This window comes from Quercus robur, chromosome 7 (assembly GCF_932294415.1).
Source record: "Quercus robur chromosome 7, dhQueRobu3.1, whole genome shotgun sequence".
Lineage (NCBI taxonomy): Eukaryota > Viridiplantae > Streptophyta > Magnoliopsida > Fagales > Fagaceae > Quercus > Quercus robur.
The window spans coordinates 11,608,441-11,632,214 of NC_065540.1; the positions used below are offsets into that span (position 1 = coordinate 11,608,441).

Below are 23,774 nucleotides of genomic sequence, written 5' to 3' on the forward strand. Positions count from 1 at the left end.
AAATAAGAATAATACTATAGAAAAGTATCGAAGTTAAGTTACACTGAAGTTTTTGTATAATTATAATATGGTAAATACAATCAGAAAAGTATCGAAGTTAAGTTACGTTGAAGTTTTTGTATAATTATAATATGGTAAATATTTCTAAGAGCCTTATAACTCAACATGTATTTTGCAGTGTTTTTAAAGGAAGCATTCAGGGTTTAAATCTACATCTCTATCTAATATACCATATAGTACACTTAATTTACTAATTATGTTGGAAATGAGTGAAGAACTAGTTTACAAACATATGGCTTGATTGTTGGGATGTATGACAATAATCATTGTCTTATGAATCATATGTATATGTATGCATATTTCTTCTCAGAATGTGTGAGATCCAAACCTAAAATTAGAGTTCAAAACCCACAATTAAAAGCCCAAAAGAAGAAGTTGAATAGGTCTTATTAAAAGCCCACATCCACATTTAATTTAACATGTTAGGTATTGCACTGTGTGCAATTACTTTAATCTTAGCCGTTGAATTGATCTAATGCTCAAAAATTGGACACCTCATTTAGACATGTCAGCAATTCGTGTGAGCTCTCATTTCTCTTTGGTCTTTCAATTTCTTCTCTCTCTTCTCCTTCATGCTTACCCCCATTCAAAAATTTCGGAATCTCTCTCTCTCTCTCTCTCTCTCTCTCTCTCTCTCTCTCTCTCTCTCTCTCTCTCTCTCTCTCTCTCTCTCTCTCTCTCTCTCTCTCTCTCTCTCAATAAGCCACCAGTGATGCTCCAGTTACCTCTCCACCGTAGTGCACCAATAGTGTTTCAGCTACCCACCCAAAAATAAATGTGATTATAGATCTAGTATTATGATCTTTTTTCCCCTATCCTAGATTTCTTTGCCAAAGGTCATCCCTTTCAAAGAAGCTTCATTGGAATTTTTTGCTTGATTTCTTTGCAAAAAATCAACTTCATTGGAATTTAACAATTTGGTTTGAGTTTAAGATTATAGAAAACAATGTAGGGAAGCTTAGAAACGCATGAATTTAACAATTTTGTTTGGTTTTCTATGCTTCACCCATTACCCATTCCTATCGTGGTTTGGGTTTAATATAATCCCTTTGTATTGCAGTTTGGGATTGACAATAGTTCTTTATTTTGTTTTATTTTATTTTGATTGGAAATGCATAAAAATTGTTTGTGAAAATAAGTAAATAACAGTTTGAAACTTTGAAGTGTAATGCTAAGCTATTTTATATGCAAGATGTGTAGTTTTTGTATTTCAAAAATTTTTATCCGTCTAGATGGAGATGTTCTTTGTGTATGATATTGCTTGTAGCAAATACTAAAATTGAGAATGACATAAAAACACGAATTATATTAATATGTCCACATGATCTTAACTTTACTCTTCACTAGAAAGCTATTGTACATGATTAGTGGCATCTCTCTCATTATTAAGCACCGCATCTTCTATGGTATCTCATGCCAGGTTCCACCCACATATATCAAAGAGAGATCTACAAAGAAAATTCTCACCAAACACAAAAGCTACAACACTACCATAGTAATCTCACAATTACAAATGTAGCAACTCACAAATATCAAAGAATCAAAACACTGCCAATCCATAAAAGACTTGATGAACTAATAATGTGGTAAATCAAATTTCATAGAAGACTTTCAGCCAAAAAAAAAAAAAAATCATAAAAAATGAAAATTGATTCTCAAAAAGAATTAAAGACTAAATTTTATTTTATTTTTTGTGTGATGAGTCTAATGTGTTTAAATTAAAAAAAAATGAAATAAATATTATCTAGTTTTATTACGATATTATTTTTAGAGTTCAAAACCCACAATTAAAAGCCCAAAAGGAGTTGAATAGGGCTTATTAAAAGGCCACGCCCACAATTAATTTAACATGATAAAATTAGATTTGCATCTAAATTTTTATGTAATAGACCCAGCACACATTTTTATAGGGATAGTTACACATAATGATTGATTGAAATAGATAATTTTTTTTTTTTTTTTTTATTTTAGAGTTGAAAACCCACAATTAAAAGCCGAAAGAAGTTGAATAGGGCTTATTAAAAGCCCACGCCCACAATTAATTTAACATGTTAAAATTAGATTTGCATCTAAATTTTACGTGATAAACCCAGAGAAAATTTTTAGGTACTCTAAGAGTACGAAAAAATGGTGCTCCCTCCTTTTACATTCATTGTAGACCCTACTATGAATTTAATAAGTGGATCTTACCATGAATGTGAGAGAAATGAGCACCATTCTCCGTGTTCCAAGAGTACCTAAAAATTACTCTAAACCCAACACACATTATTATATGGATAGTTACTCTAAACAGTAAAATGTAAACTAATAATTTTTCTATTTTTAATTTCAAAATTGGTTGTACTATCACGGGCATCGCCAAAAGCTTTGTGCAATGTCCATTGAAAACTGATACAATATAACTTTGTGCAGAGAGTATAAACCATGTAACATATAGCTTCTTTGTAAATTTGTAATCACTCTAGGTGCTACATTTTAACTATGAATAATAATTTGCATTTTCCTCTTATAAAAAGTATATAATCTTGTTTCAGCATCATTAAAATTACCAATTTTATTTTATTTCAGCTAACCAAAAATGTTTTTGATCTAAAAAATACAAGAAAATTATTTTTTCTTTCTATACCCAAAAACAAGTATTTAAAAATAAAAAACAGAAACGGTTACTAAACATAACCTTACTTTCTTTTTGGGACGTGTCATTATAAACTACCGCTAAACCCAAAAGCTAACATCTCTCCCTAATATACAGTACAGTACACGTATTTTACTAATTATGTTGGGAATCAGTGAAAACTAGTTTACAAATGTGGGATCCAAAAGAAATTTAAGTGTTCAAAACCCACAATAAAAAGCCCAAAAGCAGGAATTGAACAGGGCTTATTAAAAGCCCACGCCCACAATTAATTTAACATGTTAAATAAGAATTGCATCTAAATTTTACTAGATAGACCCAATACACATTGTTATATGGACAGTTAAACATAATGATTGATTGCGATGGATACGTATACAGTTGCTTTGTATGAGTTGATCTCATCTCGGTCTCATTTCCTAGACAGGCTAGACTTAATTATGCACGGTCATTTTTTCTGAGTTGTTCACCGTAGGAACAAATTAAATTATTATTGTAACTTAAACTATAATGACATTTAAAAAATAATAAGTCTCCTGTTTGTGATTTGGATTAGTCCTGCAGTCCTTTCCACATAGACTAGACTATAATGACTTATTTGAATTTTGAAGTCTACGCATACTAATAAAGCACATAAGGTTGCCCTATATATTATTTCTCTTTAGTACTTTTGTTTGGAAAGATGGGAAAATTATGATATTAATGTTCACTAGAAAAATTGGAATAGTCTTGATAATGAAGTTCAGTTAAAGAAACATTTCCAAAAACCCCTACAAATTAATCTTGGTAAAAAACTTCATGGGTTCATGGATCCAAATTATAAATAAAAATTGATTATGCACGATTTTTTTTTTTTTTTAATTCCCCTTGGTAGTTCAAATAAATTATAGTACCAAATCAACCTGATGAGTTTATGATTGCACAATAGTCCTAGTGACACAGACAAATAAATATGAAGGTTAGGGTGATATCAATGTGATACTAGCCTAAACACTTTGATACCTAAAACAGTACTCTACCTTTCTAGAGAGGTATAAAATTGGATGTTAATTAATGACTAAAATTTTCATACCTTCCTCCACGAGAGATGATGGGGATTCATAGGTCTTGTGTTGGTGTGTTTCACTCATTTGCTTCGATCCTTACATGAATCACGGTTGAGGAGGTTGTTAGTTGACTCCTCACAAGAAAACTCTAGAGAAGCATCTCTAATCGAGGTGTATAGGTCTCAATCTTGGAACCCCTGTTCTTATAGATACAAACCCCATATTTTTATGGATCACATTTTCTTATTCGAGAGGTCATCCTTATCTTTGATGTCATTCGATCATCATGATCATACATTGGGTCGCTTATTACATTGTTGGCTTACATGCTTCGATCATTTGTTTACCTCATTTGTCCATCCCTAAGCAAAGACAAGAACCCTAGACAATCTCTTCCTCGATCATAAGATTCATAACCATCCAATCGAACAAAAATTAAACAAGTACATGTTAGGAAACTAGTGAGGAACTTGAACCTTCCACCTCCATCATCTTTAGGTATTAAATATATAACCAATATTAGAGCAATTGCATCAATCCGGCCAAATTTTTCCGTCTATTTTACACTAAAACCCTACTTTTTCTATTTTACACTACCATTTATTCAAAGTACTCACATCAGTTCATATATTTTAGAATCCCCTCTATTTAAATAATCATATTTTTTAATTTTTAATTATTATTTTGTCCCTATTTTTTCATCTTTTCTTTTGTACTCATCCTTTTTTCTTTGATCTTTGTCCTTCTTCTATGTTGGGAAATTTAGATCCCGGTTGATATAATTAACAAATTTTAAACCTAAGTTGTTAATTAGATTTATTATGAATAAACCTTATTAAAACAAACAAACATTAATATCATGTCAATATCATGCACAGTGGAAAAGTAAATAAAACAAGATATGATGACCCAGGAAAACCAATAAAATAAACTAGTTTCACAGTAAAAAACCTGGGGGAAAACTTTCCCAAAAAACAATTCATTATAGTAAAGAGAAGTTTCAGATCTAGTACAAAACTTTTGTCCTTAGACTCTACAATCCTCGTAGATGAACTTACAGTAGAAACCTTCTACCGCTTCCAAACCTCTGTACTCTTCAATATATGAATGCCACCTTTTTGCACAGATCCTAGTATATGATTAACCAAATATGCACGGCTCCCAATACGTGACTAACTCATCAACTTGAAGAAGATGTTGGCTGCAAAGTTTTTCACTTCGTCAGTAGCTTCTTTTCAAGAGAATAAGGCATCAGCCACCTTTTGCATGTATTCTCCTTGTATTCTCTTATGTGACGGCCTTTAAAATAAGATTTATATATGTTTAAGATTGTGAGAAAAGAAACCTTACACAAATATATAAACATGAGTCAAAAATCAGATCTAAAAAACTGATTTTCGTATCTATTGCAAGCTATCGAGAGCTATCGAGTTTTAATGAATCAACACTTCTTCACTTGCAAGTTATCAAGCTTTAATGAATCAGCACTTCTTGAATCAACACTTCTTCACTTGTTTCTTGAATAGATTTGCATGACTTCAATACTAGACTTGAACTCTTATTCCTTGCAGTATTAAACTCATCCTAGATTTACTCAAATACAAATAAAGTGCGATTTGTCAAAGGATTAGCCAATTCCATAATGACATATGTTCCTAACATGATTTACATATGTCCTAACATATTACTTCTTTCTTCTTCCTTTCACAGTAAATTCTTCATTCTTCCTTTCCTCATGGTCAAATCACCTCCCTCCACAAGCGTCTTCTTCTTCCTTTTCCTCTCATGGTCAAATCATTTATCCACCATAAGCACCAATCTCCACCACAAGAACCACAAGAATCAAAACCCACAAGCACAGACTCCGTTGACCCATATGCACCAATCTCCGCCGCCAGTACCGATCCACAAGCATCAAAACCCATTCCCGTCGACCCACAAGTATCGATCTTCGCCGCCAACACCGATTCACAAGCATCTAGATCCATTTCCGTCGACCCACGAACTCTGATCTAGCGCCACCATCATCGATCCACCGATCCACAAGCAACCAACACTAGCACCGATATGTCTCTCTATTGGTTTGTCTGCGAGGGTATGTTTGTGTATCTCTGTGCTGATTTGTCTATGTGTTTGTGTTTGTGTGTAGGTGTGTTTGTGTGTATCTGAGGAAAAAGATGATGAGGAGAGAAGTCAGTTTATTTTGCACAAAAAAAGAGAGAAAAAAAAGGTGCAAAACATGAAATTAATAAAATAATGGTATACACAAGCTATAGTAACCATGCATATATGCACAGTTACTGTAGCAAATGTGTAAATATACATAGTTTTAGAATGACTGATGTAGAAGATTTTTGGAGTAAAATGTGTAAAATTTGTTACTTTTTGTATTTTACAAATATTTACATCTACTGATGTGGATGCTTTTAGAAGGGTTTTGCTAACCTAGTTAGTCACTTTTTCATTTTCTTATAAAAATTTTCTAAAACAAATGATTAATGTATATTCTAAGGGAGCTCACATTAGAATTTAAAAGGCTGTACACTTATTTTTTTTAAATTATTTTTATATAAGATAAAAATTATACTATAATCTAATTTAAGTATATATATGTATGAAATTCCCTTCTCAAAACTTAAACTCCAATCTTTTTTCCCTACACTCCACAAATACTTATACTTATTAAATCACTACCATACTAAGAGTACGCGATGATATACACGTATTTTTTTCTTAAAGTACTTAACATATAACCAATATTAATTACCAATTGCTTTATACTAGTCTTTATTATACCTACTATCTGATTCAAGGTTTAATTGCACAAGTCCATTTCATCACAGTTCATCTCCTCGACGTCCACGTCATCATTAACTCTATAGCTTACGTATGAGTTCAGCCACAACTTTCCACCTACATTTCCTAGAAAGAGAGAGAGGCAGAACATAAATAAATTTTCTTCCAAAAGAAACTCTGTAGCCAAAACCTAGGCAAGCCTTAACTTTGAAGTCTTTCACTTTTGTTTGTGTCTTTATGACTTACTATTCGTTTCCACCACCGGCAACCTGCTAAACCCAGCTACTCCCTTAACGCTCATACTCCTTTCCAATACGCTTCCCGGTCACTTACCGGTTACCAATCCCTTAAAGCCAAACACAAAAACCACAAAGAGAAAAAGAAAGTAAAAAAAAAAAACAAACCCTTTTCTTTTCTCTCTCTCTTATTCAGAAATGGCTTGGCACAAGCTTGGCACAGCACTCATCGTAGTGTTTGCAGTCACTCTTGTAGCTCTACTCGCCGAGCTTTTCTGCGTGCTCCATCGCCGGAGAAGATTCCGGCGACAAAACCTCGCCGGAAATTCGTTCTACAGCCCCTCCACCAAAGAACTCCTCTACTTTTTCTGCTGGAAAAACCAGTCTCGCATCGAACCCCAGGGAACCCCACCTCCTCCTCCTCCTCCTCCTCCTCCTCTTCCTAATGCTTCGCCTCCGCCACAAAGCGATGAAACGACGGAGGCCGATGACGTTTTGAAGTGGCAAGAACTGTACGGGTCGTCGAGGGTCTTGTTCACGATAAAGGAGGAAGATAGAGAAGGTGTGGACTCTGAGAATTGTTCTTCTTCTGAGAAAGCCGTTTCTACAATGAAGGAAAAGCGCGCTGGGGTTGACACGAAGTCGTTTCAAGCTGCGGTGATGATTGAGGTTGTTGATGAGGAAGCAACGACGCCGTTTTCGACTCCTTGTGCTTCGCCACCTTACTACACTCCTTTGGCTTCTCCAGATCGTGGTGAGTCGGACATGGTGCCCTTTGTTAGCATAGTTATGTAAACGGCGACGTTTTAATACTTTTTGGTATACTTTGGCCAATGGAACTTGTTGAACAGTTTTGTAAAGTAAATTCAATTCGTAAGTAGAAGAAGAAGAAGGAAAAAAGAAAAAAAAAAAGTAGTGCCTTTTCAGATGTATTCGTAGGCCATAGAAATCAGAAATGGCTTTCATTTCTCATTTCTCTATTGGTTCATTTCTCTGTTACTGTTGATTACTTGATTTGAATCGTCGCAATACGCCTCGGTAGTCTCTATTAAATTGGATTTTGACTGGTTAAGAATTGATAATGAATTTTACTTTTATATGCCGGGTATACATTAATAAAGTGACTAATTTTTAATTTCATTGATATTAATTGCACTAAATTATATTAATGATTACAAAAATAAAAATGCTACGACCTACGAGCGTGTCACCATCTTTTCTTGTTTGTTTGCTTCCAAATTTATCACCAATTTAATTATAAAAGTTCAAGAAATTGACGTGATAATAATACATGATAATCCGTTCAAATAGATGTTAATAAAGTTGATTGATATGTGATTTATTAACTATTTATTATTGGTTCTCCATGGATTTTTTTTTTTTTTTTTTTTTTTTTTGCTAAACAGGTTCACTACTTCTCAAAAAAAAAAAAAGTATTGTTTTTATTCTAATTTAATGTGCCGTTTAACGTTGAAACAAATTTGGGAATTTATTATGGAACAACGCAAGGCATATAGTTGAGGTTGATGAATGAATTTAATTAATTTTTTATTTATGAGAGAAAATGGATGACTATTGTGACTCACCCTCTGGACGTGACTATAGTGATATTTTCTGTTAGAAATGTTAGATTGAGTCATAATTATTGTAATCTTGAATGATTACAGACCTAACCCTAACACCTTAGAGAGAGCTAGTAATCAAAAGCTCATTAGTAGAGATACCTAAATTCCTCCTGAACTACTTGCTCATATTTGAACCAAAAACTGCAAATCTAATTCACGGATTCCAACCAGCAGGCCATCCCCTAGGGGCAATTTAATTGAGTAATTATGGATTACTGTACTTAAATTAAATATACTCATATTCAAAAAAAAAAAAAAAAATAGCGGTACATAAATGTTGTCTAAAAATTTGTATTATCCCGTCACATGATTACTGCAGTGCATACTTACTACTTTTTTTTTGAGGTGGTGTACTTACTACTTAGCAGTTAGCACCTACTACGATGTGATATTGCCACCGCCAACGTATCTAGAGCTGAACTCCTTCCCTTATCTCTTTCGTTTTTTATGGTGTTTCTGTTGTCACTGTGCCCCTTAAACCAGGGAAAGTAGGGGAACTATACAGTGCAAACATTTATTTCTACTACTGTTTCTCGTACCAAAGCATTGCTGGAAAGCAAAAGTGTGTGAGTAAATTCAATTTACTATCCTTATTAGGGTTAATTTTGTGGGGAATTTGTTTAGATTAGATCATAGATATTTTGTTTTTGTTTTTTTTTTTTTTTTTTTGATATGCATCATAGATATTTTGTTGAAATTTAATATGTGGGACTAATTACAGTAAAAATCACATCTAGTTTCCTGATTAGTGGACATAAATTTAAATTCGGAGCTTAAATAGAATCCTAATTAAGGGCCAAAATTATTACTATTATTATTACTACTGTGTTATTTAAAAAGATGAAATCACGCGGCAATCTTTTCAGTGCGTAACAAGCACGGTTGAACTGAATGATTGAGACTCTTTTGTCTTTATAGGCCAAGTTTCTTGTTGTCACATCACAAAATGACACTATGCTAGTAATAAAATATATATTGGCCACATTAAAATTTGTTTGTGGACTAGCCCTTGAACAGTTCAAGTATTGGATAAGGGTCCAGTAAGAGATGACTATGATCGGCATATTATAGCAAAAATACATGAGTACACAACTCTTCTTTGTAGAAAAGAAAAATAACTAATAAATAACTATTATTGACGGACTTTTTTGGGTCGAATGGCACTGTTTGTGCATCTCAATTGAATGGTCAAATTCTTCTCAAAAAAAAAAAAAAAAAAATTGAATGGTCAAATTTTCCTTAAAAAAGAAAAGAAAAAGAATGGTCAAAGGTAGCTTTGCGGACCTTATGTCCGATTGTAGGAGAAAGATTAATGACTTTGTTTTGCAACAACTCTCAAGTGTGACAATTCAGTTTTAAGGTTAGGTTGACTGAATAATACTATTCAACTATACTGGTAGACATGAATATGGCACGTATACAATACGTTTATTAATTGTGTTAAGATTTCTCAATCCCAACTTGATATGCTTTATTAAATAAATTAACACAACAAAACTTGTATGTATATTATATTTAATATATGGGTCGTATTAGGGTTGACACAAAAAATAAATCATATGGTCTAGTCAACATGTTGGCTGAGAACCGACACGATTAACTTACTAATTGTTAACAATTTTTATATTTTATAGAATTTATTAGTATACCATTAGGTTTCAAATGAAGTCACCAAAAATTAACATGTAATTACAATCATAAATTTATAAATAAAATAAAAAAACGTTTAATCGATGTCCTTCCTTAAAATAAAATTAAAAGACAATTGATGATTTGTATTGCATTGAACTCGTTTCTCACTAACTCATGTTGCACTACTGTGATGTTTCTAATGTTGTTTTACACTTTTACTGTACTATAGAGACTAGTTTTTAGTTTTATGAATTCCTTTTTAACAACCCCTCTTTCTCTCTCTCTCGCAAAGGAACCTATTGAAAAAAATATTCTTGTAGACTAGGGTATTTTGCAATAGGGGTGGTAGGAAAGATCTGCCTTATCCCGTTCTATCCTATTCAGATTTTCTCCACCTGGCGTGATGGGGGTAGAAATGAGATTTGCTCGCTTCAAATGTATATATACATATTTTATTTAATATATATTTTACTTATAAACAGAATCTAATTCTATACATATCCTAGTTATAATGTAAATTTTTATACATATTCTATTACTACTATGTACCATACACTTGTCTCTACTTCTTTTGTGGTACTCTTGCAATTGCCATTTCACTTTATGTATCATCTTTATCTTATCAAAGCAAGCCATCTTATTAGGACTAATATAACATTTCTAACCCGTTGTGAACATGACTTATCCTGCAATCGGCCTAAGTAGGTTTTTCCTGTCACGAAGAGGAGATAGGGCACTTATGATTTAACTTTACTCTATCCTATTATCGTCCCTATTTTGTGGAGTACTAAGAAGCCTCCAACACCCTCACCACTTTTGTTTTTCAATAGTAAAATTTATTTATTCATTCGGTCTATACTTTTTCTTTCATATACATGTCTTCTATATTGTGAGGGATATAACACATATATTTTATGAGAAGGAATGAAAGATAATATGCATCTATTAGTTAGTTTAGCGCAAAAAATATGTATTTATTAGCTTAAGATTCGCAGTTGTGCTAAGGCACCGAATTTTTCTCATCCTCCCTTACGTAATAATGTCACTTCACCCATGCGACTTGACCGATCAAAACTCAATAACAAATGGGAGGGTATGAAAACCTGCGTGAAGTTTTCTGTTTCCATAGACTTATTGGTAAAGATTGATTTGAGCTTAGTACTACTCGGCCTGAAATCTCATCTCATTTATTTTGGTGTCATTTCCAATCTGCTGCTTCATTAATGAATTAATAATCCAGGTGAAAGGTTTAGATTTGTATCGTGTATGCATGGCAGTAAAAGTAATGCATGCAAAGGCGTCAGTAAATCTGCAAGCCGTACGTTGTCGTATTGTCGAAGTATGTGATGCGATGTGATAAATGATTCTGATTCCTGCAAGTTATTATTATAAGATTTGCCATTACAATGAGAAAATAAAAGAAGTTATGACTTAGGGCTTACAATTTTCTTACTCTCTCACCCATGTATCTGCAGTAATGAGCCATTGAATTCCTAATTCTTCGGACTAAACAGAGAAATAATAATACCTCCTTTGTTCATCTGCCTGCACGGCTGCACAGTAAAAACTTGAATACCTCAGTCCTCAAGTACTTTTCTTAAATTTTTTTCTTTTTTAATTTTTATAAAAAGTATTAAGTTTCTTAATTAAATTAAAATACATGGATACCAATGCTATATTTATGGGGAATAATTAAATTTAATTATGTAATCACTACAAAAAAACGTGAGCTTTAGTTGCGTTTTTTTAAGCCGCGTTAACAAAAAACGCAGCTATAAAGTGGCTTTGAGTTGCATTTGGTAAAAACGCAACTACACCATTAGACGTATAGCCGCGTTTACTAAACGTGACTATAGATTAGTTCTGTAGCAGTGTTTTTTGATGTTTCAACTGTGTTTATGTGGGTTGGGGTTAGGCCGTGTTCTAAAAATGTGACTATATACCCATCCTTTTTTTATTTATTTTATTAAATATGTCCTAAAGCTGCGTTTAAAAAAATGCGGCCATAGACATACCTAGAGCCGCGTTTATGAGAAACACGGCTATATTATTGTCTGTAGCCGCATGTTTTAAGTGCGGCTCTAGGTTGAACATTTTTTTTATTTTATTTATTTTTTCTGAAAAAAGGACCTATAGTTGTAGCTATAAATTGTGGCTATAGCCTTCCTACAACTGCATTCTCTTAACCACGGCTTAAAGAATGTCTATAGCTGCATTTTATAAACACGGCTATAGACTTGGTATAAATTAAGTAAAAAAAAAAAAAAAAAAACCTCACCACCAAACAAACTCAAATTGATCTCTATCAATAATCTCAAACAAACCCTCGTTCTCTATCACTCTCAACACCATGCTGCCACCATCGCCTCTGAGAACCGATTGCCACCGCCGTCGTCGAGAACCTCTCCACCCTTTTCCCCTCTCCATCTTCGCTCCACCGCCGAGAACCTCATTCTCATAGCTCTCTCTCAACCATCATAGGTCAAAACTGTCTCTCTCTATCTGAAAAACCCATTACCTTTCTCTGTCTCGAAATCCCAAAATCAAACAAAATCTCCACCCAAAATTTCCTTGGAAGATAATTTTTGAAAAAGGCGAAACATTTCATTCGATCTTCTGTTGAAGTTGTCATGTTTTGGTTGCAGATTTAAGCTTTACCTGTGGCAAAAACCATTGCCGAGATTACTCTCTCTCTCTCTCTCTCTCTCTCTCTCTCTCTCTCTCTCTCATATATGTACATGTATGTATCTATACATTTATGGTTTTCTTGTTCAATGTTTTTGCGTGATTATATTATTGATTATGATTTTAATGCCCAATTTAATGTGTTAATTGTTTTAAGGAAGCTCATGGATGATTTAGCTGTAATTAGGTTTTGTTGATTTTGAATTCAGATGCTAAATGTGTAATTGAGATTCTAGTGAGAAATTTTCGCTTTGTGAGTGATTCGAGTTTATGTGTAAATGCATAGTGCAAAATTTACTCGGTGCAACGTTGATTTTTGAAAATGGATATTATGTGCAGTAAATATATAGCATGAAAGAATTATAGCTGCAGCTTAAAGAATGTCTATAGCTGCGTTTTATAAACGCGGCTATAGACTTGAAAAAAAAAAAAAAAAAAAAAAAAAAAAAACCCTCACCACCAAACAAACTCAGATCGATCTCTATCAATACTCTCAAACAAACCCTCGTTCTCTATCACTCTTAACACCACGCCGCCACCACCGCCTCTGAGAACCGATTGCCACCGTCGTCGCCAAGAACCTCTCCACCCTTTTCCTCTCTCCATCTTCGCTCCACCACCAAGAACCTCGTTCTCATAGGTCTCTCTCTCAGCCATCATAGGTCAGAACTGTCTCTCTCTATTTGAAAAACCCATTACCTTTCTCTGTCTCGAAATCCCAAAATCAAACATAATCTCCACCCAAAATTTCTTAGGAAGATAATTTTTGAAAAAGGCAGAACATTTCGTTCAATCTACTGTTGAAGCTGTCGTGTTTTGGTTGCGGATCTGAGCTTTACCTGTGGCAAAATCATTGCCGAGATTACTCTCTCTCTCTCTCTCTCTCTCTCTCTCTCTCTCACATATATGTACATGTATGTGTCTATACATGTATGGTTTTCTTGTTCAATGCTTTTGTGTGATTATATTATTGATTATGATTTTAATGCCCAATTTAATGTGTTAATTGTTTTAAGGAAGCTCGTGGATGATTTACCTGTAATTAGTTTTTGCTCTCTCTCATATATGTACATGTATGTATCTATACATGTATGGTTTTCTTGTTCAATTCTTTTGCATGATTATATTATTGATTATGATTTTAATGCCCAATTTAATGTGTTAATTGTTTTAAGGAAGCTCGTGGATGATTTAGCTGTAATCAGGTTTTGTTGATTTTGAATTCAGATGCTAAATGTGTAATTGAGATTCTAGTGAGAAATTTTCGCTTTGTGAGTGATTCAAGTTTATGAGTAAATGCATAGTGAAAATTTACTCGGTGCAATGTTGATTTTTGAAAATGGATATTATGTGTAGTAAATATATAGTGTGAAAGAATTATATTGTTTAGAGGGTAGCTGAGATAATATGATTTCTATAGATGAGTGACTTAACACTTATATCATTCAACCTTCATACATCAAAATGCTTGCACAAATCCCAATATAGTGGTAACAATCCCACTAGTTTATGGCAGCAAATGCTTGCTTGAAGTCAACCATCAAATGGAGTGGAGGATGGATTCAAAGATGGTTTTGTGCATAAATTTAAGTGAGATAGATGAGCATTGTTGAGATTTCATGGTAAAATATTTGGTGCCAACATATGTAGTTATAGCTTGTAAAGTTTGAGACAAGTGAGAAAGTTGTCTGAGGGTGTTTGTTCATGTGAAATGAGTAGAAGGGGCGGCAGAAAAAAAATTGGGTTCTGATTGGGACAAGTTGTTGCAGCCTTTAGTTTCAAGATAAGAAGCTGATTAGTCAAGAAAGGGAAAAGTGACTTTTCTTGCTGCCTTAATTGTTGCTTTACCTATTAAAATTGAATTTCTTATGCTAGATAATTCCTTTGGCCTTATGAGATGAGTTCAAGGAGCATTGGGTTTGTGCAACGTATAAGTATAAGTATAAGTATAAATATTTTTTATTGTACATTCTCTCAATTCTCTCTTTCTTGTTTTAATTTTTTCATCTTGTGTGCCTTTTTTATTTCCCAATTACTGTTAGTGAAGTTGAAGCACCTTTTGAGCTTTAGAAGAGCATTAGCAGTTCTGTAATCGATGATGGGTTGATAAACAAGGCACGTTTGTGCTTAGAACCAAGGCTTCTTCTCTTCAACAGTTTGCTTATCATGTTGCATTTCCTACCATGCCCTTGCTTCTATATGAATTTCCTTGGTTTCTTTTTATATTTTGTTCTAAGAAATATTAGCAAGTCCCATTAAGTTTGATCATGGATTCAAAATCCATTGGGTGCATGAGAGAAATTACCACTAAGGGAAAAAGTGAGAGAGAGAAGAAAAAAAATACATAAAGGCATTCACTTCTTTCTGTGTATTTTTTATTTTTCTAAAAAAACAAAATTGAAGGAAATTCACTACTTCTGCTAAGATGTTTGTACCCTTTGTAGAAGTGTTGTTCTTGACTTGTCCTAATAACTCTATCTTCAAAGCTGATCTATTTTGGGAAAAGAATATTTGTGGTCTCATAATATGGTTCTGTGTATATATGTTTGTTTATATCCACGTTTAATTTGCTATATATCATGTAACAATCTAGAAAAGTGGAGGTTGAAGGCCTTCTGTTATGTTCACATCCCCTAAGCCAATTGGAATGCATGTATAAATCCAACAAAAGCATTAAATGATATGAGATTGATTCTCAATCTACTATTAAAGTTTTAATACAAGTACCCTTGGGTCAAATTTGTAGTTTTTTTTTTTTTTATTATAGATATATATATATATATATATTATAAAACCTGAACAAAAGAAGAAAAAAACACTCTGTTAACTTTGTTGTGTAGCACCTATCTGGAAAAGAAAAAGTTTGTGTTTGGTGTCATTAGTATTAAGGTATTATAGTTTTGTATATTTAATAAAATCTGAGCATAAGAAGGGTCAGATTTGCTTACCTTGATACAAATATGTTTATGTTCATACAAATGGAAGTTATGTTTCGTCCTATGCTAGTGATAGGCCAAGAATGTATTGACCCCCTAGTGATGAATTAACCATTTAATTAGCCAAGTTGATCAATTAATCAGATTAACATATAATATGCGTGGTAGCACAAACAAATCACTAATTAAACTAAGTATGCAGTAGAAAATAAATTAACAAGATGATTTGTTTGTGAATGGGGAAAACCTACACGGCAAAAACCCCATTAGGTGATTTTAAGGTCACCACTCTCGAGAATCCACTATTATCAAAATAAGCGATTACAAGTAAAAGAATCCCAGTATCTTATACCAACCTACAGTTGAACCCTTACCCCAATATCTAATTGAACTTGTTCTGTAGTGACAATATCTCCTTTTCAATGCATGGCTCTCAGTACATGACTAACTAATTGCGCGGATCCTAGTACACGACTAACTAATTATGCGGATTCCAGTATGCGACTTAATCACCAACTTAAGAAAAATGTTGACTGCAAAGTTCTTGAGTTCATCCAGACGATGAAAATCAATAAGCTCTTTGGTTATAAAACCCTATAGTGTACAAACACAACAGCTTCTTCAAGAGAAAGATGAATTAGGGAAAATTCTGTCTTCGGTCACAATTTGCATGAATAAGACTTTGTTCTACACTTGTGCAACTGTGCCACCTTTTTCAGCCCTTAAAATAATCCTTATATATGTTTAGGGTTGTGAGAAAAGAAAACTTAAACATACATTCACGAATTGGATGAAAAACAATCCTGAAAAACCGAACTTCATAAACCTCGATAGATAGCCATCTATCGAGCTAGCTGTCAAGCCACAGGCTTCAGCAACTTTTAAACCTCGATAGATACTAACTATCGAGATAACTATTGAGTTTTAAAATCCTGCATTTTCTGACTTGATTCTTGGACAGACTTGCATGGTTTTAACACTTGAACTTGAAACCTTATTTCTTGAAACATTAAACACATCTTAGATCTACCCAAATATAAGTAAAGTGCGTTTTGTCAAAGGATTAGCCAATTACATAAAATGTTGACATATGTTCCTGACATTGAATCACATATATCCTAACAGCTAGTAAACACAATTTCCTTTTCATCAATATATCTCTGATCATATTATTTTCTCTCTCTTTTATATATGTGTGTGTGTATATATATATATATATATATATATATATAGATGGAGAGGTTTTACAAGCCAGTCAACTAGGTTCAACTTGAACGTGATCGGTAGGACAAGGTATCCAATGAGTATATGAAAGAGATAACCTCTAGAAACTATTTCTTATGATAAAGAATTAAAAAAGGAAAAAGCTATTAAACATTTTACTATTCCATGATGATTATTTAGGAAAAGAGTTTGAAAGAGCACAAGAAGTTTTTGGAAAAGATTAGGTTGCGAGATCTTAAACGGCAAAAGAAAATAGCGGCAACTGGCATTGTGCATGAATGCCCAGAATTTGTAAGAAGCTACACCTTGTTTATGTTTATCATTTCCTGTTGCACCAGTATTTTCACTTTGCAAATAAAAATAAATAGAATGCAATAATTAGGTACTATCCAGTGCTGATTGGTGGTTGGTTTTATTTTTGCAGGTGGGTGGCGACTAGCTTGCTGCAAAGAAGATAAAAGTTTGATGATGAATAGGTATGTTACCTTGGTAACATACCATGTGTAGTTTCTATATGTTTTCATTTATAAAAACTGCACATGATGAAATTATCAATATTGTTATGATGAGTAATATAATATGAGATGGTAGATATTAGCAAGTCCCATTAAGTTTGATCATGGATTCAAAATCCATTGGGTGCATGAGAGAAATTACCACTAAGGGAAAAAGTGAGAGAGAGAAGAAAAAAAATACATAAAGGCTGTAGGGACACAGTTTGGGGCCCAAGCCCAAAATATATGGAGTTTTGGTCCAATGAGCTCAATACAATGAATTTGTAGAGAATGGATCAAAGAACTAGGTTTTAATGAATTGGGCAATGGCTAATGTTGGATTAAAATACAATCAAGCACAAATAAGAGATATTGGTGTCAATGGACTTTTAGTCCGAGGAAGCCAAAGTTATTGTATACTGATCACAGTTGGATATTAAGATAGTTTAGTCTGCTATAGTGTTTTCTCTCTGTTTTTCACGATCCCCTTCTCATGGGGGTTCTTCCACATTATATAGCTCCTTTATGATCATTTAGACCCTACACTTGTTGATCATTTGGATCCCCACTTGAGTACCCATCCCATCAGACACCCCTTTCAACCTTTTGTGAGTTGTGGTAGCCAAGACAGTACTGTTTAGAGGTCCTCTCCACATTAATGCAGCCAGAAAAATAGCTGCAATGCATTTAATGCGGTGGTAGTAGCTTTTCTTTAGATATTTCAAGTTTCCTTCCCTCTCACATGTTCATAAGACGCATTTCAATTGCTAGAGTACATACTTGGACTGCATTCGTCATGTTTGAGGAGGAATTCCTCCTCAGATCTCCTTCCCTTCATCTCCTGCTGATGAGACTTTTACTGGGAATCATTTAATAGTTATCTCCTCATCCTCAGACTTGTTAGTGTCCTCAGACAAGGCCCAAGGCCCAATACATTATTTTGAACCCTAGTCCCTACAAAGGCATTCACTTCTTTCTGTGTATTTTTTATTTTTCTAAAAAAGCATAAGGCTTCTTCTATGCTTTTGCGACCATGTTTAGATTGCAAGGGCATGTGCTGTCTATGACTCTGTTTCTGTGATTGATCATCCATGTTTTTTTCAAAGTTGAGCCATGGCCCTTTTGAGTGTGGCTTCATGCATAGATATCCTATCCCATGATGGTGGTGATGATGAAGGAACTTAGCCTTTATAATATTGTTGTGGTTTCTTAGGGTTGTTCTTTCTCTACAATGTAGTAATTGTGTTTTGGTAACTGTATAAGACTTTCTTTCATAATGTCATTACTCTTAATCAAATTTAATCATACTTTAATGTTAAAATGATTTCTAATAACTGTATAAGCTAGTATGCGTTGGACCATTCATAAATTCAAGGACACACACATATACACTTACATTCTCTTTCATCTTCCAGCTAAGAAGTTAGCATTTCAAGATCATCTTCAAGCTCATGTCCATGACCTATGTGGGCTGCTACCTAGTTGTCCTTGCCAATCATGCTTTTGTTAAAGGTAGATTGATTTATGATACTTTGTTATGAGCTTATGACTTGGATGAGAAATTTAGAAAGATCAGGAGGTGGAAAACTTGGTTTGCAGCCTATAAAGTTTATATAGATTTTTTTTTTCCAGAAAAAGTTTATATGAATAAAGCTTAGGATAGACTTATTTGGGATCTCGTTTTGGCTATGCTGGAAAACATGAATTTTTGTCTTCATTGGATCAATTTAATGAAGTAATGCTTCTACTCAGTTTCTTATCAAATTCTATTGAAAGGTTCCTTAGGTAAAATTCGTCTCCCTTAATGTGGCTTAAAGCAACCTTATAATATGTTTCCTTTTACCCAAATTGGCCCTTTCTTCTTCTTTTTTTTTTCTTTAGAATTTTGTGTTTCCAAGTTGTTAAACTAATTTGCTCAATGTATATACAATTATTAAAAATCAATTACTTAAAACTAATTGAAAAGAAAAATTAGCTTATTGAATAAATTTTATCTTTTTAAGATTTTCCCTTTCTTGGGGATGGTATACTGAGTATGAGTTTAATTTATTTTTTGGGTTTTCAAAATTTGTTGTTACTTTCTATCTTTTGTTATTTAGACAACCATGTGATTTTAGTTTCTTTGTCTTTCCTTTTCTAAGGGATTTGAGCTTCAACAGCATAACTGGACAAATTCCAGACTCGCTTTTCTAGTTTACGCAGGTTGATATTCAATGTAATTTCTAAATTTGATGACCTTCTACCTCTAGATCAAGTTTTTTACTTTTCTTTTTAAATCATGTCAAACTTTCATTTCCTATATGGTTTTGTATTCCATGTATGCCTAACCATTACAAACTAACCATTACAAATTAATACTGTGTTCCTCACATATTAATTATATGAAAACATAATTTTTCTTTTCATTTTATATTTATTAGAACCATAATGTTTTTCCAACTTTAAATTAATAAAAGTAGTTGATGTCTGATATGTAAATTTGTATTTGACATATGCGTAATTCAAATCCTTTTCAGGTAGCAAACAAATGTTATTTAGTGAAACACTACTTTTACAATGCATTGTTATTCGATATTAATACGATACCTTTAATATATTCAGGGTAGTACATAAATAATGGGAATGAAACTGTGAATCCTCAGGTAAAACAAAATTTCTCTAAAAATATACACCGTCAAGTTTGTCATTGTAAGCATGTTGTACTTTAGTTTTTTGTGAATAGACATGTGTGGTTCTAATACTCTCAATCTTTGTTATTGTATTTGGTCATTACATGAACAAACACAAGGTTATGTTCAGTAAAAGAGAAATTGTTGCAAATTTAGTATAAAATCAATTTTACATAATTTGAATAACTTTGAGTTATTTTATGTTTAATTTGTTATTTTTGAATGCTAAAAATATTTAGGTTCATGTTTTGGTATATTTTGCTACTTGTGTTTGTTCTTTTTGGGTGTGTTTCAAGAGAGCAATTTCTTGAAGTTTTTGAGGACAGTTTGGAGGTGCTGCTGTTGCTTGCTAGCTGTGTTTGTTTGAGGGTAGTTTTTAATGTAAAAAATCCTTCTTTTATATTTTTTGTGATGTTAAAAATCTTTTGGCAATTTTTTGTTGGGAACTTGTGATGTTGGGAACTTGTGATTTTGTGATGTAAAAAATCCTTAAGTATCTATTTGTGATGTTTTTGGTTCAATTTACGTATCTGTTTGTGGCTATCGTTGTTTGGTTTTGAGTTATGATTTAGCAAGAAATTGTGATTTAGCAAGGAAAAAAAACCTATAGCTGCGTTTTTAAAACGTGGCTATAGGTTTTACAAATGTAGGAGGCTTTAGTTTAAAAACGCAGTTTAAAGATGTTCTTTAGCCGCGTTTTGGAAAACGCAACTACGATCTGACCCTATAACTACATTTCCAAACGCAGCTTAAAGGTGTTCTATAGCCACGGTTTGAAAAACGCAGCTACAGTTCTGACCCTATAGCCGTGTATTAAGAAATGCAGCTATAGGTCTAGCCTATAACTGCGATTTTAAACGTAGCCCAAAACGGGTCTATAGCCGCGTTTTTTAAAGACGCAGCTATAGGTCTTAGCCTATAGTCGTGTTTACAAAAACGCAGATATACGCCTTAATCTATAGCCATGGTTTAAAAAAAAAAAAAAAAACGGCTATAGGTCTCAACCTGTAGCAGTGGTTAAAAAAATGCGGCTATAGACCTACAAGGGCTATTGTTGTGTAGTATAGGTCGCGTTTGTAAATGTGGCTATAGGAAATGTGGCTATAGCCCTTGTTTCTTGTAGTGAATTTATTGACCAATACAATCATAGTTTTAAATTTAATTGATTTTTTTTAGAGAGATTTACAACTTATGGCATCCAGTTCTAATGAGTGTCCTTTATCATTTGACAAAAATATTAATTAATTATTAGTGTAGACATGGATAAAATTAAACCCCAAATTTTTTAGTCAACTACAAGAGTATTTACCTAAAAAGGAGACACCAGTTTCTTCTATAATGGCTATGTTAAGTTTTGTCATTCAGTTCCATGCCCAAAAATTCTACCATGGTTGATTTCCTTTCCTCTCTAAGAGAGTGAACAACAATATTTTGTTGCTAAAATAAAAATAACTAGATGTAAAAGACAAGAATTATAAGAATCATATATGTTGGGAGAGACTAGACTCTCAGAGAAAAAAAAAAAAAAATCAGAAGCCAAGTCTATCCAAATATATGAGGAGAGACAACAATAATATCAGAAAATAATAAAAATTAAAAAAAAAAAAATTTGGATGCAATCTAAGAACCCACCTCCAAAGGATCAAAACCACTAAGGGGGAACATTATAACTAGAAGAAAAAAGTCTACCCTTGCTGTGAATACATATATAGTAGCTCAAAAGCTAAGAGGTGGAACCAACCACATGCTTGAGATCCAACATTTTGGTGGACAGATGCAAGTTAGAAACGAGCCTCTCTTAAGGTTTCACAAAATGATATCTCCCCCTAAGCGTTTCAAAAGTTGGCAGTCACACCCTTTATGTCTTTCTAAATGCAAGAGAGATAAACCATGTTTTCTCAAACAGTTGATTCTTTAATGGAATATTTCATTTATATATATATATATATATATAGTTTTATTAACGTGTGCCCTTAGAGTATATATTAGTAAATTATTTTAAGAAATTTTTTATGAAAAAAAGAAAAAGAAAAAGTGATGAACTGTTTTGACAATTTTTTCAATTCCTTATAAAAACTTTCCCAAAATGGATTATTATATATAGTTATTCGTACAACCTTAAGGGTCAGTGCCATTGTCATTTTCCACAAACCTCAACAAAGAATGTCATTTTGCTCATTGTTTGGGTAATAATATTTTTTTAAAATCGCAATTTTCCATTAAGAAAGTAATAGAGGATAAGTATATTTATTTATTGTAGTTATACAAACCTCATGAATCAGAGTGTCATTTTTTGAAACGATTAAGGGTGGCATTTTGTGAAATCATAAGACGACTGGTGTAATTTGGGGGAAGAAGACACACATATAACCGTAAAATACATGTATAAAAATTCTAAATCCATATAATTAAATAAAGAGGGGGCGTTTGATTTTTGGAATGCATTGTGCACGTAGGGATGGTAATTTTGCTCCGCCCCACTTGACCCACCCCTCCCTGTTTCGTCCTATGTGGGTTTTCGTCGCCTTTCAAAGGTGGTGAGGCGGGGATGGGGTGAGATTTTTGCCACGCATTTCGAGTTAGGGCGGAGATGGGTTTAGACTTTTTAGATCCAACCCCACATTGATAAGGGTTAAATTGTAAATTTTTTATACCATAAAACCCTACTATTTAAAAAAACATATCATCAACTTATTTTATTCTACCGAACAAGGATTTCTACATTTTTTTTTTTTTTTTTTTTTTTTTTTTCCCCCTCTAGCAAGGTTGGAAAGAAGGTACCTATAAGGACCATATTTGATATCCTAGCCCAAGGTGTGAATAGACTTAGGCCCAAAAAGCCAAAAACAATGAATTTGTAGAGAATGTGTTAAAAAACTGGGTTTTAGTTAACCAAACAACAAGTTAAGTAGGTTTGATGATAAAAGAATGAAAATACACAAGTGTAAACTGAAGAAAAAACGTCCTCGACGAAGTTCGAGGATGCTGGTTCTTATATAATGTTCTTAGGTAATGTTACAAGTCTGGTTCTAGATTGCTATAATGTTTCTTTCCTGATTTTTTTCCCATCCCCCATCTTACTACTTCTTTCTTCTTTTATACTGTCTTTCCTTTTTATCTCCATCTTCCACGTGCATGCCAGACAGTCGGTGTGGATACTTGTCCCATCAGCATTCCCCATAAGTCCTTATGTAGTAGCTGTAAGGCTGAAATCCACTGTTCAGGCATCACCTCCACATTAATGCAGTCAGAGAGTTAGTTGCAATGTATTTAATACATTTGTAGCAGCTTTCTCCTCAGATATTTTAGGACTTCTTCCTATCTGATGTCTCTGCAATGCTTATCCGCTTTAACTAAACTTCTGGGATCGCTACCCTTGTTAACAGACCATCTCTTGGGACCTCGGCTTTGTCTAGCCGAGGACGCATTCATCCTCGGCCCACTCTCATGAGCTATTATGACCAAAACTAACCTCTTTATTCATTAACACAGTATCTTCTGTTGAAGACTCCTCATCCTCGGACAAATCCTCATCCTTGGCTTGGGCCATAGGCCCAATATATTGGTTGATAATGAACTCTTGGGCCCAAGAGCCCTATAGTACCAATTTTAACAATTTTTTTTTTTTTTTTTTTATCTTTATTATAAACAAATTTATATACTATTGAATTATTGATTTTGTATTATGAGAGTTTTGTTTTTGTTGTGATATTGTCCTGTAAACACTTTAATAATA

At 33.3% G+C, this 23,774-nt stretch overlaps 1 protein-coding gene across 1 annotated transcript; it reads left to right on the forward strand.

Annotated features, from left to right (window-relative positions):
* Nucleotides 1-6,702: 6,702 nt before the first annotated feature.
* On the forward strand, nucleotides 6,703-7,913 carry LOC126692248 (uncharacterized). The gene has a single exon (XM_050387780.1). The coding sequence runs from the start codon at nucleotides 6,972-6,974 to the stop codon at nucleotides 7,566-7,568; it is 597 nt and encodes a 198-aa protein (XP_050243737.1). The 5' UTR covers nucleotides 6,703-6,971; the 3' UTR covers nucleotides 7,569-7,913.
* Nucleotides 7,914-23,774: the final 15,861 nt, after the last annotated feature.

What these genes read in the sequence shown, in the direction of transcription:
- LOC126692248 (XM_050387780.1), top strand. Translation starts at nt 6,972, where the DNA reads ATGGCTTGGCACAAGCTTGGCACAGCACTCATCGTAGTGTTTGCAGTC.